General features: G+C 38.3%; 1 protein-coding gene across 2 annotated transcripts in view; it reads right to left on the minus strand.

Moving 5' to 3' along the window:
• Positions 1–12,711, minus strand: part of LOC129421552 (transient receptor potential cation channel subfamily M member 4) — a 188,401-nt gene that overhangs the window by 45,249 nt on the left and 130,441 nt on the right. For both annotated transcript variants that reach the window (XR_012369175.1, XM_073866543.1), the window contains exons 15-24: positions 10,807–11,065; positions 9,669–9,779; positions 9,532–9,575; positions 8,968–9,200; positions 8,676–8,791; positions 7,611–7,743; positions 2,051–2,225; positions 1,784–1,949; positions 1,500–1,681; positions 594–726 (exon numbers count right to left, since the gene is read on the minus strand). Coding sequence is in view for 1 of the 2 variants with exons in the window: in XM_073866543.1 (XP_073722644.1) it covers positions 594–726; positions 1,500–1,681; positions 1,784–1,949; positions 2,051–2,225; positions 7,611–7,743; positions 8,676–8,791; positions 8,968–9,200; positions 9,532–9,575; positions 9,669–9,779; positions 10,807–11,065 (1,552 nt within the window). In the remaining variant the exon portion in view is untranslated. The remainder of the gene's footprint in view (positions 1–593; positions 727–1,499; positions 1,682–1,783; positions 1,950–2,050; positions 2,226–7,610; positions 7,744–8,675; positions 8,792–8,967; positions 9,201–9,531; positions 9,576–9,668; positions 9,780–10,806; positions 11,066–12,711) is intronic.

Raw genomic sequence — 12,711 nt, forward strand, 5'->3', positions numbered from 1 at the left:
CTCATGTAAAGCTGCTTTGCAACAATTAACATTTGTGAAAAGCGCTATATAAATAAAAAATAAATTGAATTGAATAATCATCATTTTGTGCAGACGAACGTAAATAAACTGAAGATTTATTTACAAATTACAACATAAAACACCCACGAGGGGGTAAAACGGGTAACATACGATAAGGAGACTAAACTTAACAAAGGAACAACACTAAACACTAAATAACCAGGACTTAGGGAATGAGATACAGCCAACACGGAAGGCGTGAATTAAAACACTGTATCAAAACGAACGTACGAGCACAAGACAGAGAACGAGAGGGCATTATAAAGACAAACACTCAAATGAGGAACAGGTGAAAATCATTACATAATTAAAACGGGAGCACAAAAGGGAGTGGGGTAAAAGTGACAAGACACTGAGAACACGTGGCCACAACACACAATATGACTCCACGTGTCCCCACATAGAACACAGTACTGTCATGGTCTTGCCATATGAACTCAGACCCGAATCTAACACAAAGGTCTGGCAAGACCATGACAGTAATACATTTTTCTTATATATTTTTTTAAAGATTGCATTGGTTTTGCACTCACTTGGCATTAATTCGCTTCAGCCTTTCGGTGTCAGTCCCTCTTAGTTTTTTACTCTCGACAGATAGGAAGTTATCTTTCTGCAAAGCCTCCCATTTTTTCAACTTGTTAGCAGTTTTAGGATTTATGTCCAGTGCTACGTAAAAGGAAAATTAAAGACAAGTACAAATGTTAACATGAAATTATAAAAATTGTTAAATTATGTAAATTAAATTTTGTAAATTATAGGGCAGGGTTGCTGGCAGGGTTTGGGCCTAGTCTCAGGCTAAAATGTATGTTTGAGCTGTCTTAAATGTAAACATTTTGCATTAATATATCTTAAAATTGATCACTGCCATTATTTTGTGTCCAGATGCGCACCAGTAATGTTTTGCAATGTATGTTTGTATAAAACTATGTAAATGTCCTAATATACAGTAAATAAGGCCTAGTCCTGGATTAATCTAAACCCTGTCCAAGAAACCACCCCATATGTTTAATATTTTTAACGGAACTGGTGTGAAAAGCAAAGTAGGAATTTTGTTGTGCTGGAAAGTGTGCATATTAAATAAAAACTTTGAATCTTTGAATTAGTGTAAATATTTCATATATAACAAATATGGTGTAGATTATATGATAATTGACGTGTAATAACAGTTTTAATCACAGTGACACTCCGCACTGTGTGTAAGAGCACTGCCCTTCTTTATTTCTTTTTATACCCACTTTGTGCACGGGGCTTTACCATGCTGGAACAGAAAAGGTCTCCTCTTATTGGAACCTCTTAACACACACAATTCAACCATGTCATTGTATGGGGTGTGGCATTAAGATTTCAACACATACATTTTCAGAATAGCCAAACACATTAACACATTAACTAAATACAGTGACTAGCATGCAAATGGCATCTGCTTTTTCTAACTTTACCAAAATGCTGAATTTTTGTAGATGGGACTTTGCGGAGCCGTCTTTTGATCAAAAGATTGATGTGGGACAGGATGATAAAGGGTGGAGCCAGAGTTGGACGTGAATGATACTCCACTATCAGATTATAGCGCTGAAACTTCCAGTATGTGTCACTGCGCTCTTGAACTTTAGAGAAGGTATAGCTGCAGAGACGGACACAAAGGAAAACAAAGACATTACACCCTTACAGGAAGACAGACAGAATGAAAAGATCTATGGCTAAACAGATGGATGAAGAGACATACCTAAATGTGGCGATGAGTAGGTTTACAAGGAGGATGTTGGTAACAAGTAGAAAAACAACCAGCAAAATTACCACAAGCCAGTTGTGGGTGGTATCTCTGCATGGCTCTTCCCCCCCATCAATCAATGTCAAATTATCTGTGCAGTCTCTGTCCCAAGACTTGCCAGCTTAACACACACACACAGAAATATGCAATTAAGTCAATGTTTGCAAACCAGAAACTGTAAAATTTAATTCATATACATGGTCAGAAGTGTCTGTAACATACTGTCTATTTCCTCTACAGGAATCTGTCCAAATATATGCAAATACGGTCTGTACAATACTCGTCGAAACAACCGATCAGGGCTTGGGTCATATGTATAAAGTAGAGCTTGATTTGCCACTCCGTATGCAATTAGCCACAGTCCCAGAAAGAATAAGAAAAAGAATGCATCCTTTATCTGTGGTTAAAGAAAACATCAAAAATACAAAGAAGAGTGAAGAAAAATCATTTAAAGTACAGTACAGTATTGGCTCCAGTTGTTTGTGATTTTATTATTATTTATCTGTATTAAAGATGGCACACAATGGCCCGGTTTCGCAGACAGGGCTTAAAAGATTTGTCCTAGAGTAAAATGCATGTTTGAGCTGTCTTAACTGAAAATTATTTGAACTGACATATCTTAAAATACATCAGTGCCATATCACTGGTCGAATCACAACACACAAAAACAAGCCACACAATCAGAACTTGTTACGTATTTCTGCAGAGACTTAGAACAAGGAAGACATCAGCACGTTTTTACGTAAGTGAAACAGCAGTGTAGAGATAAGTAAATTGTGTCAAAAATACTTTGTTTTTCCACAGAGGAAACATAAACATGTTATATTGCACACCTTAACCATAGCTTCAAAAACACAGGAAAAACGGTATTAAACTAATATCATAATATCAACTAATTTTCATGGTCATTTTTAACACAATTTATTTTAAAATCCCATAGTCAAATGTTGTATTTTGGTCTCAAAATTGCTAATGAATAGCTTTTTGTAGGTATTACAGACCATCTTGATTTTAATTCCGAGGCAAATCAATGCATGTACAGATGTGGCCTTTAAGAATGCGTGCTTTCTCTCTCCGGCATCCAGCAATTTGTCCCACATTATCTTGCAAGTACTTTTATTTAAAGTTAAATAAATGTGCTTTGCTTCACAGAATATCCACCAGGTGGCGCAAGGAACAACACACCGAAGCCTTACAAGATTTGACTTAAACACTCAAAACGTTTTCAAAACTGTATATAGTTTTTACTTCACGCCACATCATGAGTGTGAGAAAACACCCACAATAAAATTTTAATTATAAAAAATAATAGACATACAAATAGTGTATGATGTTCTGATCCTGAGCTGCTGTACAGATCGTGCATCGGAGCTCCGTCGAGTTCATAACCTTATTCCTATTTATATAATATAAATTATTAGTTTATCCTAGGAATACTTTACCGTGACGATTATTGAGCAGTACTACCACGTGAAACGATTTATCACTAATAAACACCCAGTGTTAGCATATAGCCCGCTAGCATCAATAAACGGTGCCGGCTGAAGTTAGCATTTGCCGATCTAATGGCGGATTCATCTGATATATGACCTGTCCTCACCTGAGCGTGAAGCTGTGGAGGAGTTGATTCCCGGTTTTAGCAGATCCAACGCAGGGTACAGCGCCCACTTCACCCTGACTCTGGACGTCCACAAGCGACCGAGGCGTGCAACAAGCGAGCACCCCACGCGATGCAGCTCCGCGGACCGCGTTCGGGTAAACAAAGACGCCATCGCCCAGCATGAAAGCGGTAAGACTCCGCTTGTTATTGTAACATGTACTACTTGCCACATGTATAGTTTAGCTTCTGCCGTTAGCATAGAGGGGTTTACATGCACTAAGTGTATTGAAGTAGTAAGGTTGACTGAGAAGGTTGCTGAACTAGAATCGCGCATCCGAACGCTAGTTGAGGATAGCAAAACCGCTAATGTTACTGTTACACATACTGTATCGGGCGTCCATAGTGTTAAGCGAAAGACTAATGGCTCGGTTACGACATCAGATGCTAATGTAAATTTTACAAATACTGTATCGAGCGAGCATAGTGTTTATCAAAATACACATGGCTCGGTTCCGACATCAGAGTCAAGTCGGCGGACTAACTGGGTGACTGTCAGGCGGCATAGTCATATACGGCATCCATCTAAGACCCATACGGTAATTTCTAACAGATTCAATCCCCTAAGCAGTACACCAGCTGAAACGCCTGTTAAAAGTGCCCTGGTCATTGGAGATTCTATACTCAGGAACATTAACATTGAGGCACCAAACACCATAGTCGACTGTATACCGGGAGCCAGAACATCTGACATTAGATCCAAACTTAAAGTGCTGGCTAATGCTAAGCGGAAGTTTTCTAAGATTGTTATCACGCTGGCACGAATGACACCAGGCTTCACCAGTCGGAAATCACCAAAGATACTATTAAGGAGATGTGTGAAATTGCAAAAACAATGTCAGACAATGTAATATGCTCTGGTCCCCTCCCCGCCTACCAGGGAGATGAAACACACAGTAGATTAGTGTCTCTAAATGGCTGGATGTCAAAGTGGTGCCCTCAGCATAACGTAGGGTTTATAGACAATTGGAAGCATTTCTGGGGGAGACCATTCCTCCTAACCCGAGATGGCCTTCATCCGTCATCGGAAGGAAGTGCTATACTCACTAGAAATCTGATCAATAGTCTTAATTCTGATATAGTCTGACTATCCAGGGCCCAGGTCAGGAAACAGACGGATCAGCTTAACCGTCCGTCTGTTAGCTGCCGTGATATGTCAAGATCACTTATATCCCAGCACTTTGAGTCGATCTTACCAAAATATCAACACATTTCAACTGTATCTTTTACCCGAACAAACAAATACAGAGCACCGCTTGCCACATCTGGTACAAATCTGGCTAACATAAAATTAAAAAACAATACATTAACAGATGAACCTCGAATGTTAAAATTCAACCTTCTTAACATTAGCTCGCTTACCAATAAAGAACCTATTGTCAATGAAATAATTAATCTGAGCTATAATTTAAATCATTTGAACTAATGTTGTTAAATATGGAAATAACTGTTTGTAACAACAAACAGCTTTCTTTTGCCTTAGCTACAATCTATAGACCTCCGGGCCACCATGCAGATTTCCTGTCTGAGCTTGTAGTCACTGTAGATAAAGCTCTTATTGTTGGTGATTTTAATATCCATGTGGATAACCCAAAAGATGAATTAGGACGTGCGTTTATGGAGGTTCTGAATTCTCTCAATATTAGACTAAACGTGACAGGGCCCACGCATACTCGTAAGCACACATTAGACTTAATTCTGTCACTCGGACTCAATATTAATGACATCAAAATATCACCTCAGAGTGATGCAGTTTTTGACCATTACCTTGTGTCATACACTGTACTTCTAGATAGAATCACTCGATCCATAACATGCTACCGACTAGCCAGAACAATAATTTCCACCACTAAAGATAACTTTATTAGCACTCTTCCAGACCTGTCCCAAATGAAACATGTAGCAGATAACTGTGACGATCTAGATATTGTAATAGAAAACCTGAACAATGTTTGTTCCAACACATTGGATGCCGTTGCTCCCATTCGAAAAAATAGAATCAAAGAAAAGTCGCCAGCTCCATAGTATGACCATCACACTGCAGCCCTTAGAAAGGCAGCTAGAAAAATGGAAAGAAATTATAGAAGCACAAAGTTAGAGGTATGGCATAAAGCATGGAAAGAGAGGGTTAAACACTACAGACAGGCTATTAAAACCGCCAGATCTACCTATCTCAGCAAGCTTATAAATGAGAATCATAATCCTCTTTAGCACAGTTGCGAAACTGACTAGAAACAAAGAACAAACAGAAACCAATAGTAAACTTCAAAACAATAGTAAACTTCAACACAATAGTAACGATTTCATGAACTTCTTTTCTAACAAAATTACGGCTATTAGGGAAAACATCGTAGCTACCCAAGCAGCCACCACTCTACCCATTAGTTCATTTAACACTAGATTACCATACGAATATCTTGATTCATTTAAACCTACTACAATAGATGAGCTCTCTAAAATAGTCACATCATCCAAATCATTGTCCTGTATATTAGACCCCGTTCCCACAAAACTACTTAGAGGTATTCCCTGTAGTGTCAACCCCGGAACTAAATATCTTTTACTCATCACTTGAAATAGGATACGTATAACAGCTTTCAAACTAGCAGTTATTAAACCGCTGATTAAAAAACCACAGCTTGATCAGGGAGAACTTAATAACTTTAGACAAAACTCAAATCTCCCTTTTCTTTCGAAAATATTAGAAAACGCAGTGGCAAGCCAGTTACGCACATTCTTGAAAAATAATAGTACATATGAAAAGTTCCAATCAGGATTCAGGCCCCACCATAGCACAGAGACAGCGCTGCTTAGAGTTACAAATGACCTCCTATTAACATCTGATCGTGGTGAAATCTCAATCCTTATATTACTAGACCTTAGTGCAGCCTTTGACACAATAGATCACACAATCTTACTCAATAGACTAGAAAACTATGTTGGCATCAGTGGTCAGGCGTTAGCCTGGTTTAGGTTGTATCTAACCAATCGCTATCACTTTGTTTATGTAAATGAGGAAGGGTCATATCACTCCCTGGTTAAATACGGTGTACCGCAGGGATCAGTTTTAGGTCCTATCCTGTTCTCGTTATATATGTTACCCCTAGGTAACATTATCAGGAAACATAAGTTTTCACTGCTATGTGGATGATACCCAGCTTTACATCTCCTCACATCCCAGCGAAACACACATGTTTTCTAAGCTAACAGACTGCATTAGCGATGTTAGTGACTGGATGGCACATCATTTTCTTAAGCTCAACTCCAATAAGACAGAGATACTTATTATTGAACCGAATCGCTACAAACATAATATGTCAGATTACAAGTTGCACATAGATGGCTGCACTGTGGTGCCATCTTCCACGGTTAGGAACTTAGGTGTGATGTTCGACAGCAACTTATCCTTCGATAGTCATATCACCAACGTCTGCCGGATAGCATTCTTCCATCTTAGAAATATCTCAAAAATACGCCATATACTTTCTACATCTGACGCAGAGAAGCTTATCCATGCTTTTATGACCTCTAGAATAGACTATTGTAACTCGCTACTCGGGGGATGCCATGCAAATCAGGTAAACAAGCTTCAGCTAGTTCAAAACGCTTCTGCAAGGGTACTTACTCAATCTAAGAAGTATGACCACATAAGCCCAATTCTGGCATCTTTACACTGGCTACCAGTTAAATATCGCATACAATTTAAAATATCATTAATCACCTACAAAGCTTTAAATGGTCTAGCACCCTCATATCTTAGAGAATTACTATCAGAATACAATCCATCACGCACACTACGGTCGCAAAATTCTGGTCTCTTGATTATCCCTAGACTATCAAAAGTATCTAAAAGTTGAAGATCCTTTTCCTACTTAGCCCCTAAGCTCTGGAATGATTTACCAACCGATGTCCGAGAATCAGACACCGCGCTCGAGGGAACGGAGACGCCATCGCCCAGAATGAAAGCGATCGGGAAGCCGTGGAGGAGCCTGTGACGTGCATTTAAAGGACCACATCTGTACTGTATATTGTTTGCTTGTTATCGTCTAGAGAGCTTAACTTGAAAATACACAACTTTTAGGTTTAGTTAAAGACTTCTTTTTCTGGCACTTCTATTTCTCTCACCATTTTGCCCAGTATAATGATTTTGGGGCCCAGCTGTCTGTGAACGGTGAAAATGTGAATCAGTCTGAGCGTAAACACCATGTAGTCCATACACAATATGCCACGTCCTATGCTGAACGACCAATTAAACATTCTGAAACAGACACAAGTGTCAGAAATGTAGCCATAATCATATGAGTTAATCATCAGTTAGTAAATACAAAATAAATACATAAGAAAACAAAAAATCCAAAGCTGTACGTAAATTTTATAAGATATATAAATTTAATTTATTAAGTAACATTTATTGATCTTATTTAATCTTAATTTCAGCATTTATTAATACATTTATAAAATCAAGTGTTTTAGCTGTTAACATTAATTAAAGCACAATTAACTAACACAATGAACTGTATTGTCTATTACAAAAACTATATTGTTTATTGTTTGTTCATGTTGGTTAATGGATTAAAGGCGCTCTAAGCGAATCTGTGTGACGCTACTTTTTGTTGATCTTTGAACTGTTTTCAAACAAACGGAGCGTAGCTAACTCCTCCCCCTCCCTTCCATGCTTTCATGAACATGCCCAACCCACACTCCCAAATCCTTCTTGTCGTTTATTGGCTGGAACACTTTGTTATGGTTTCTGGTGGTAGGTTTGTCCACTGTGTTTTTATTGCAGTTTGTGGAGCCTAGGCTGTCTACAGAGATTGCGCTTTTTTTACAGTTTGATCAGCGGACCGGCAGCAAGCAGATAGTGAGGAGATGTTTGCTGTATGTAACAAAAAATGTTTTATGGTCTAAAATGCGTGAATTCGCTTAGAGCACCTTTAATTAATGTTTACTAATAAAACCATTTTGTAAAGTGTTAACATTATCTTTATTAACCTATTATATAATTCAGTTGATTCTGTAGAGAGTATTGCATTAGCAGTACAAAAGGTCATAGCTTTAATCCCCAGGGAACACACATACTAGTAAAGTATATGCCTTGTAATGCATTTTAAGTTGATTTGGATAAAAATGTCTATCAATTCCGTAAATGTAATTCCAAATGGAAAAGAACTAACTGTCAATGGTTAATACCTGCAGCACAAACCAACAATGAAGAGGGAGATGGCAAGGATATCAAACTTATTCCAGACATCTTGGAAATACAGCAACAACCTCTGGGCAACTGTCTTGCTTCCTACAATTAATGTCTAGGAGTAAAGGAGAAAACAATTTGAAAATAATAGATATTGACCTTCATTTATCCAGATTAGTATGTTTTTTTAAACTGGATAAACTGCTATACTCACACACGTTTCGATATGAAATAGCCTTACTAATTTATACTTAAATTATAAAAAAATTATTTGAAAAATGCATCACCTACCTCTCGAATCTCTTCACACACGATTGTGAAAACCCAGAAATAGAGCACATACTCTGAGGCCGCAGGGCCTTCAGGAGGAGGGGGCTTAAAGTCAACCAGTAATACGTAGGCATACAGGACCAAAAATATGAAGTACATCAGAAGATTGCCGAGAAAGGCGGTGACGGGGGCATACCAGAACTTCTTCCAACGAGTAATTACAAAGGGCTGCTTTTTGCGATGGATCATTGTACCTGATCACATGAAGAAATGGAGAAGAAAAGGAGAAAAAAACTAAAAGAAAGAAACACAATGGGTGTTTGTAAACTCCTATTGTAACTGCTAGCATCAAAACAGCAGCATCTATTGATCAAAATAATAAACAATTTTATTGCATCGTAAGTGCCAATGTTTAGGTTTTGAAAGCCTTTAGGCATGCTGTACAGAGTGAACCTTACTGTATTTTGTACTGATTATAGCGGTCTAAACACTAAATTACCCCTGAAATTATTCTGCCATTACAGAGGGCGAATAGAATGTGATTCAAATCTTCAAAAACAGGGTCAGCAACTTTTAAAGTCAAACCTTTTGTTGGAGGTCTGATATTTGAGTCCTCTTGCTCAGCATCACTGGTAATATATTAAGAAAGTAACATATGAAGGCATGGGTGTCTACAAAGACTTTACTTTAAAATTATGCATTAAATAGAAAGGTAAATGTACTGGTGTTTTATATCAGAGAAAGAGAAGACAGTCTCTCCATAGTGGCAGTCTGCTTCTGAAGCTGGATTGGACACCTGTGATGATTTCACCTCTTCCACATTCTCCACTTTCCTGTAGGACATACATGTTTGTTTTTTAACCAACGCAACATACAGTCCAGACATACACTGGGATAAAAAAACAATTTTAAAGGTGCAGTGTGTAATTTTTAAAAAGGATCTCTTGACAGAAATGCCAAATAATATACAAAACTATATTATCAGGGGTATATAAAGACCTTTTTATAATGATAATGACCGTTATGTTTTAATTACCTCAGAATGAGACGTTGTTATCTACATACACAGAGGGTCCCCTTACATGGAAGTCACCATTTTGTGCCACCATGTTTTTACAGAAGCCCTTAACGGCCAAACTTTTTTCACTAAGTTGTCTCCGTTGATGACATGTTTTTCTGTTGACGGCTACCATAGCTTCTCTATGCGTTTCAAAAGCGAGGGGTGGGCAGTGGACTGAGCCGTTGGTTGCAATTCACAACTTCACCACTAGATGCCGCAAAAATTGACACACTGCACCTTTAAGACATGATTATGCGCTAGAATCAGAACAACTGATCCCTATAGAGCAATTCATACCAGGGATTATAATTTGCAATTCTACAAATCTAGCAATGTAAATGGTAAATGGACTGCATTTTATATAGTTTTTAACAGACCTATGGCCATCCAAGGCGCCTTTCAAGTTGCCACCCATTCAGTCACTCATTCATACACCGACGATGGTGTCAGCCATGCAAAGCGCCATCCAGCTCGTCGGGAGCAGATGGGGTTAGGAGTCTTGATCAAGGACACCTCGACACTGGTCAGGTGGAGCCGGGGGTTAAACCACCAACCTTTCGGTTTGTAGACAACCTACCTGTGATTTTTTGTGTTGATGTACATCTTAATATTAAGCAGTAATATTCAGTAGCATATATGTTCAGGCATGAAATAACAAAGCGACCAATCTTTTCGTATCTGGTGTGACAACACAGTTTGTCTGCCATTCGCTTAGCAGTTTATCTTCATGTTTAGTATGAACAGACCTTAACAGTGCATCCAGGAACATTTTGGCAAATGTACATATGGTAAATACTGACCTGAATTCAATGAGATTGGTGCAGCAAAGAGGAGGAATTAACATAGTCAGGATGACTTTCCACGCTGCAGTGCCTCTTTCCATATCACCCCACCAGATCTGAGATAACAGGGACTGCACTCCATCATGGCTGAAGAAAAGGCGGGCATCTGCTGCCATGGCCATCTTCAGACAGGTAGCATTACCCCACACCTTAGACTTCCGGATCAAAAGCTTAAAGGAATAGCTTGCTTTGGTTTGGTAGCATGTGCTAAACACGTCTGACAATAATGCCAATGGGAAGAAGAGAGAAGGTTAAAACCTTCTTCAAGTGATGAAATATTCTTTTAACATGTAAATAGTTCAATCAAGCATGAATACTTTGTTATTTAATTGCCAGCTTAATCAATATGTATGCTATTTTTATCATTTAAAAAATCAATTTAAAAGACTTTATTGGACCTCAACAGTTTACAGTTTCAATGTAGTTTAAAATTGCAGTTTCAACACAATCCCAAACGAGGCATAAGGGTCTTAAACAAAGTCTATTACATTGAGAAAAATCCTGGTACATTGCATAGAAAATGTTCTATATTTGTACCTACGAATGAAATTTAGTATGTGCGTAAGTACAAAAAAATTGGGATTTATCAAACTTGCGCACGTGGTTCGTATTCACATCAGTAAGTAATCCTTGATGATAAATCCCACTTGTTCTTAAGCACCATGCTCGTGCACGTTCATAGTCATTTGCATTCCGAAACGCCTCCAATGAAACATATATGGTGACAACACCTCCCGTTATATGTCACTTGGTTGTGCTTTTTCCCCTCATCGCAATAATAATAAAGAGAGCGTAAAAGAGGAATTTTACAGACACAGAAATTGAGTTACTGGTGGATGAGGTTAAATCCTAATAACACATCCTGTTTGGTTTACTTAGTGCGGGAGTAATGACTAACAAAAGAAAACAAATTTACATGGGAACATGTTACCAGTGAGTTTAATTCCGTTAAATATGAGGAGAGAACAATTCCAGAAATAAAAAAAAGTGGGTTGACATTAAATTATCAGCAACAAAAAAAAAACTAGTCACAGCACACCGACGTGAAACCAGTGCAACTGGAGGAGGACAAACAACTTTTCACCTTGGACAGCAGCATATAACCAGCATCATTGGCGCGATCATTGAAAACGTGCTACCGGCGGAATGGATTATTTGCCAAGTCTTCCAGTAACGCAAGATAAGCCATTGCACTGTGTCAAGCATTTGTCGGAGACTTCATTTATACAAATCACATATAGAGCTTTCACAGATACAGATACATATCACAATCATTATACTGATTTGCTGTTACCATACTGACATTAATCATTTTTAACACCTGCTTGTGGATAAAAAATAGACACTTCTTTACTCACTGGAACAAGGTCCTGTGTAGTATCGCTATTCTACCACTAGATGCTCTGCATACGCATACTTTGAGGTGTGCGTATATTTACACACATTTCTACGTATAATTGCAATTTGAAAAATTTCACACTTTGCGTAAAACTGTTCCTACGCACACCTTACGCACACTTCTGTGCGTAAGCACGCTTGATAAATGAGGCCCCTGGAATGTTTTCCTTAAAAAACGTCTATAACTTTCTTCTCAACTGAACAAAGAAAGACATTAACATTTTGGATGGCATGGGGGGTAAGTAAATTATCTGGATTTTTTTTTAAGAAAGTGGAGATATACTTTAATCAAATACCTCTACTTCAAATGTGCTTAATTCTGGCCTTTGACTTGCAAAACGACTGTGAATTACATTCAAACATTCCCCTGTGAGTACTTGGACCTGAATACAACCCGTATGTGGCAAACACATGGACCACCGCGCCGCCTAATGTGTGAATGATATAACGCATTGCCCGAAAATA

Source organism: Misgurnus anguillicaudatus, chromosome 4 (assembly GCF_027580225.2).
Source record: "Misgurnus anguillicaudatus chromosome 4, ASM2758022v2, whole genome shotgun sequence".
Classification (NCBI taxonomy): Eukaryota; Metazoa; Chordata; class Actinopteri; order Cypriniformes; family Cobitidae; genus Misgurnus; species Misgurnus anguillicaudatus.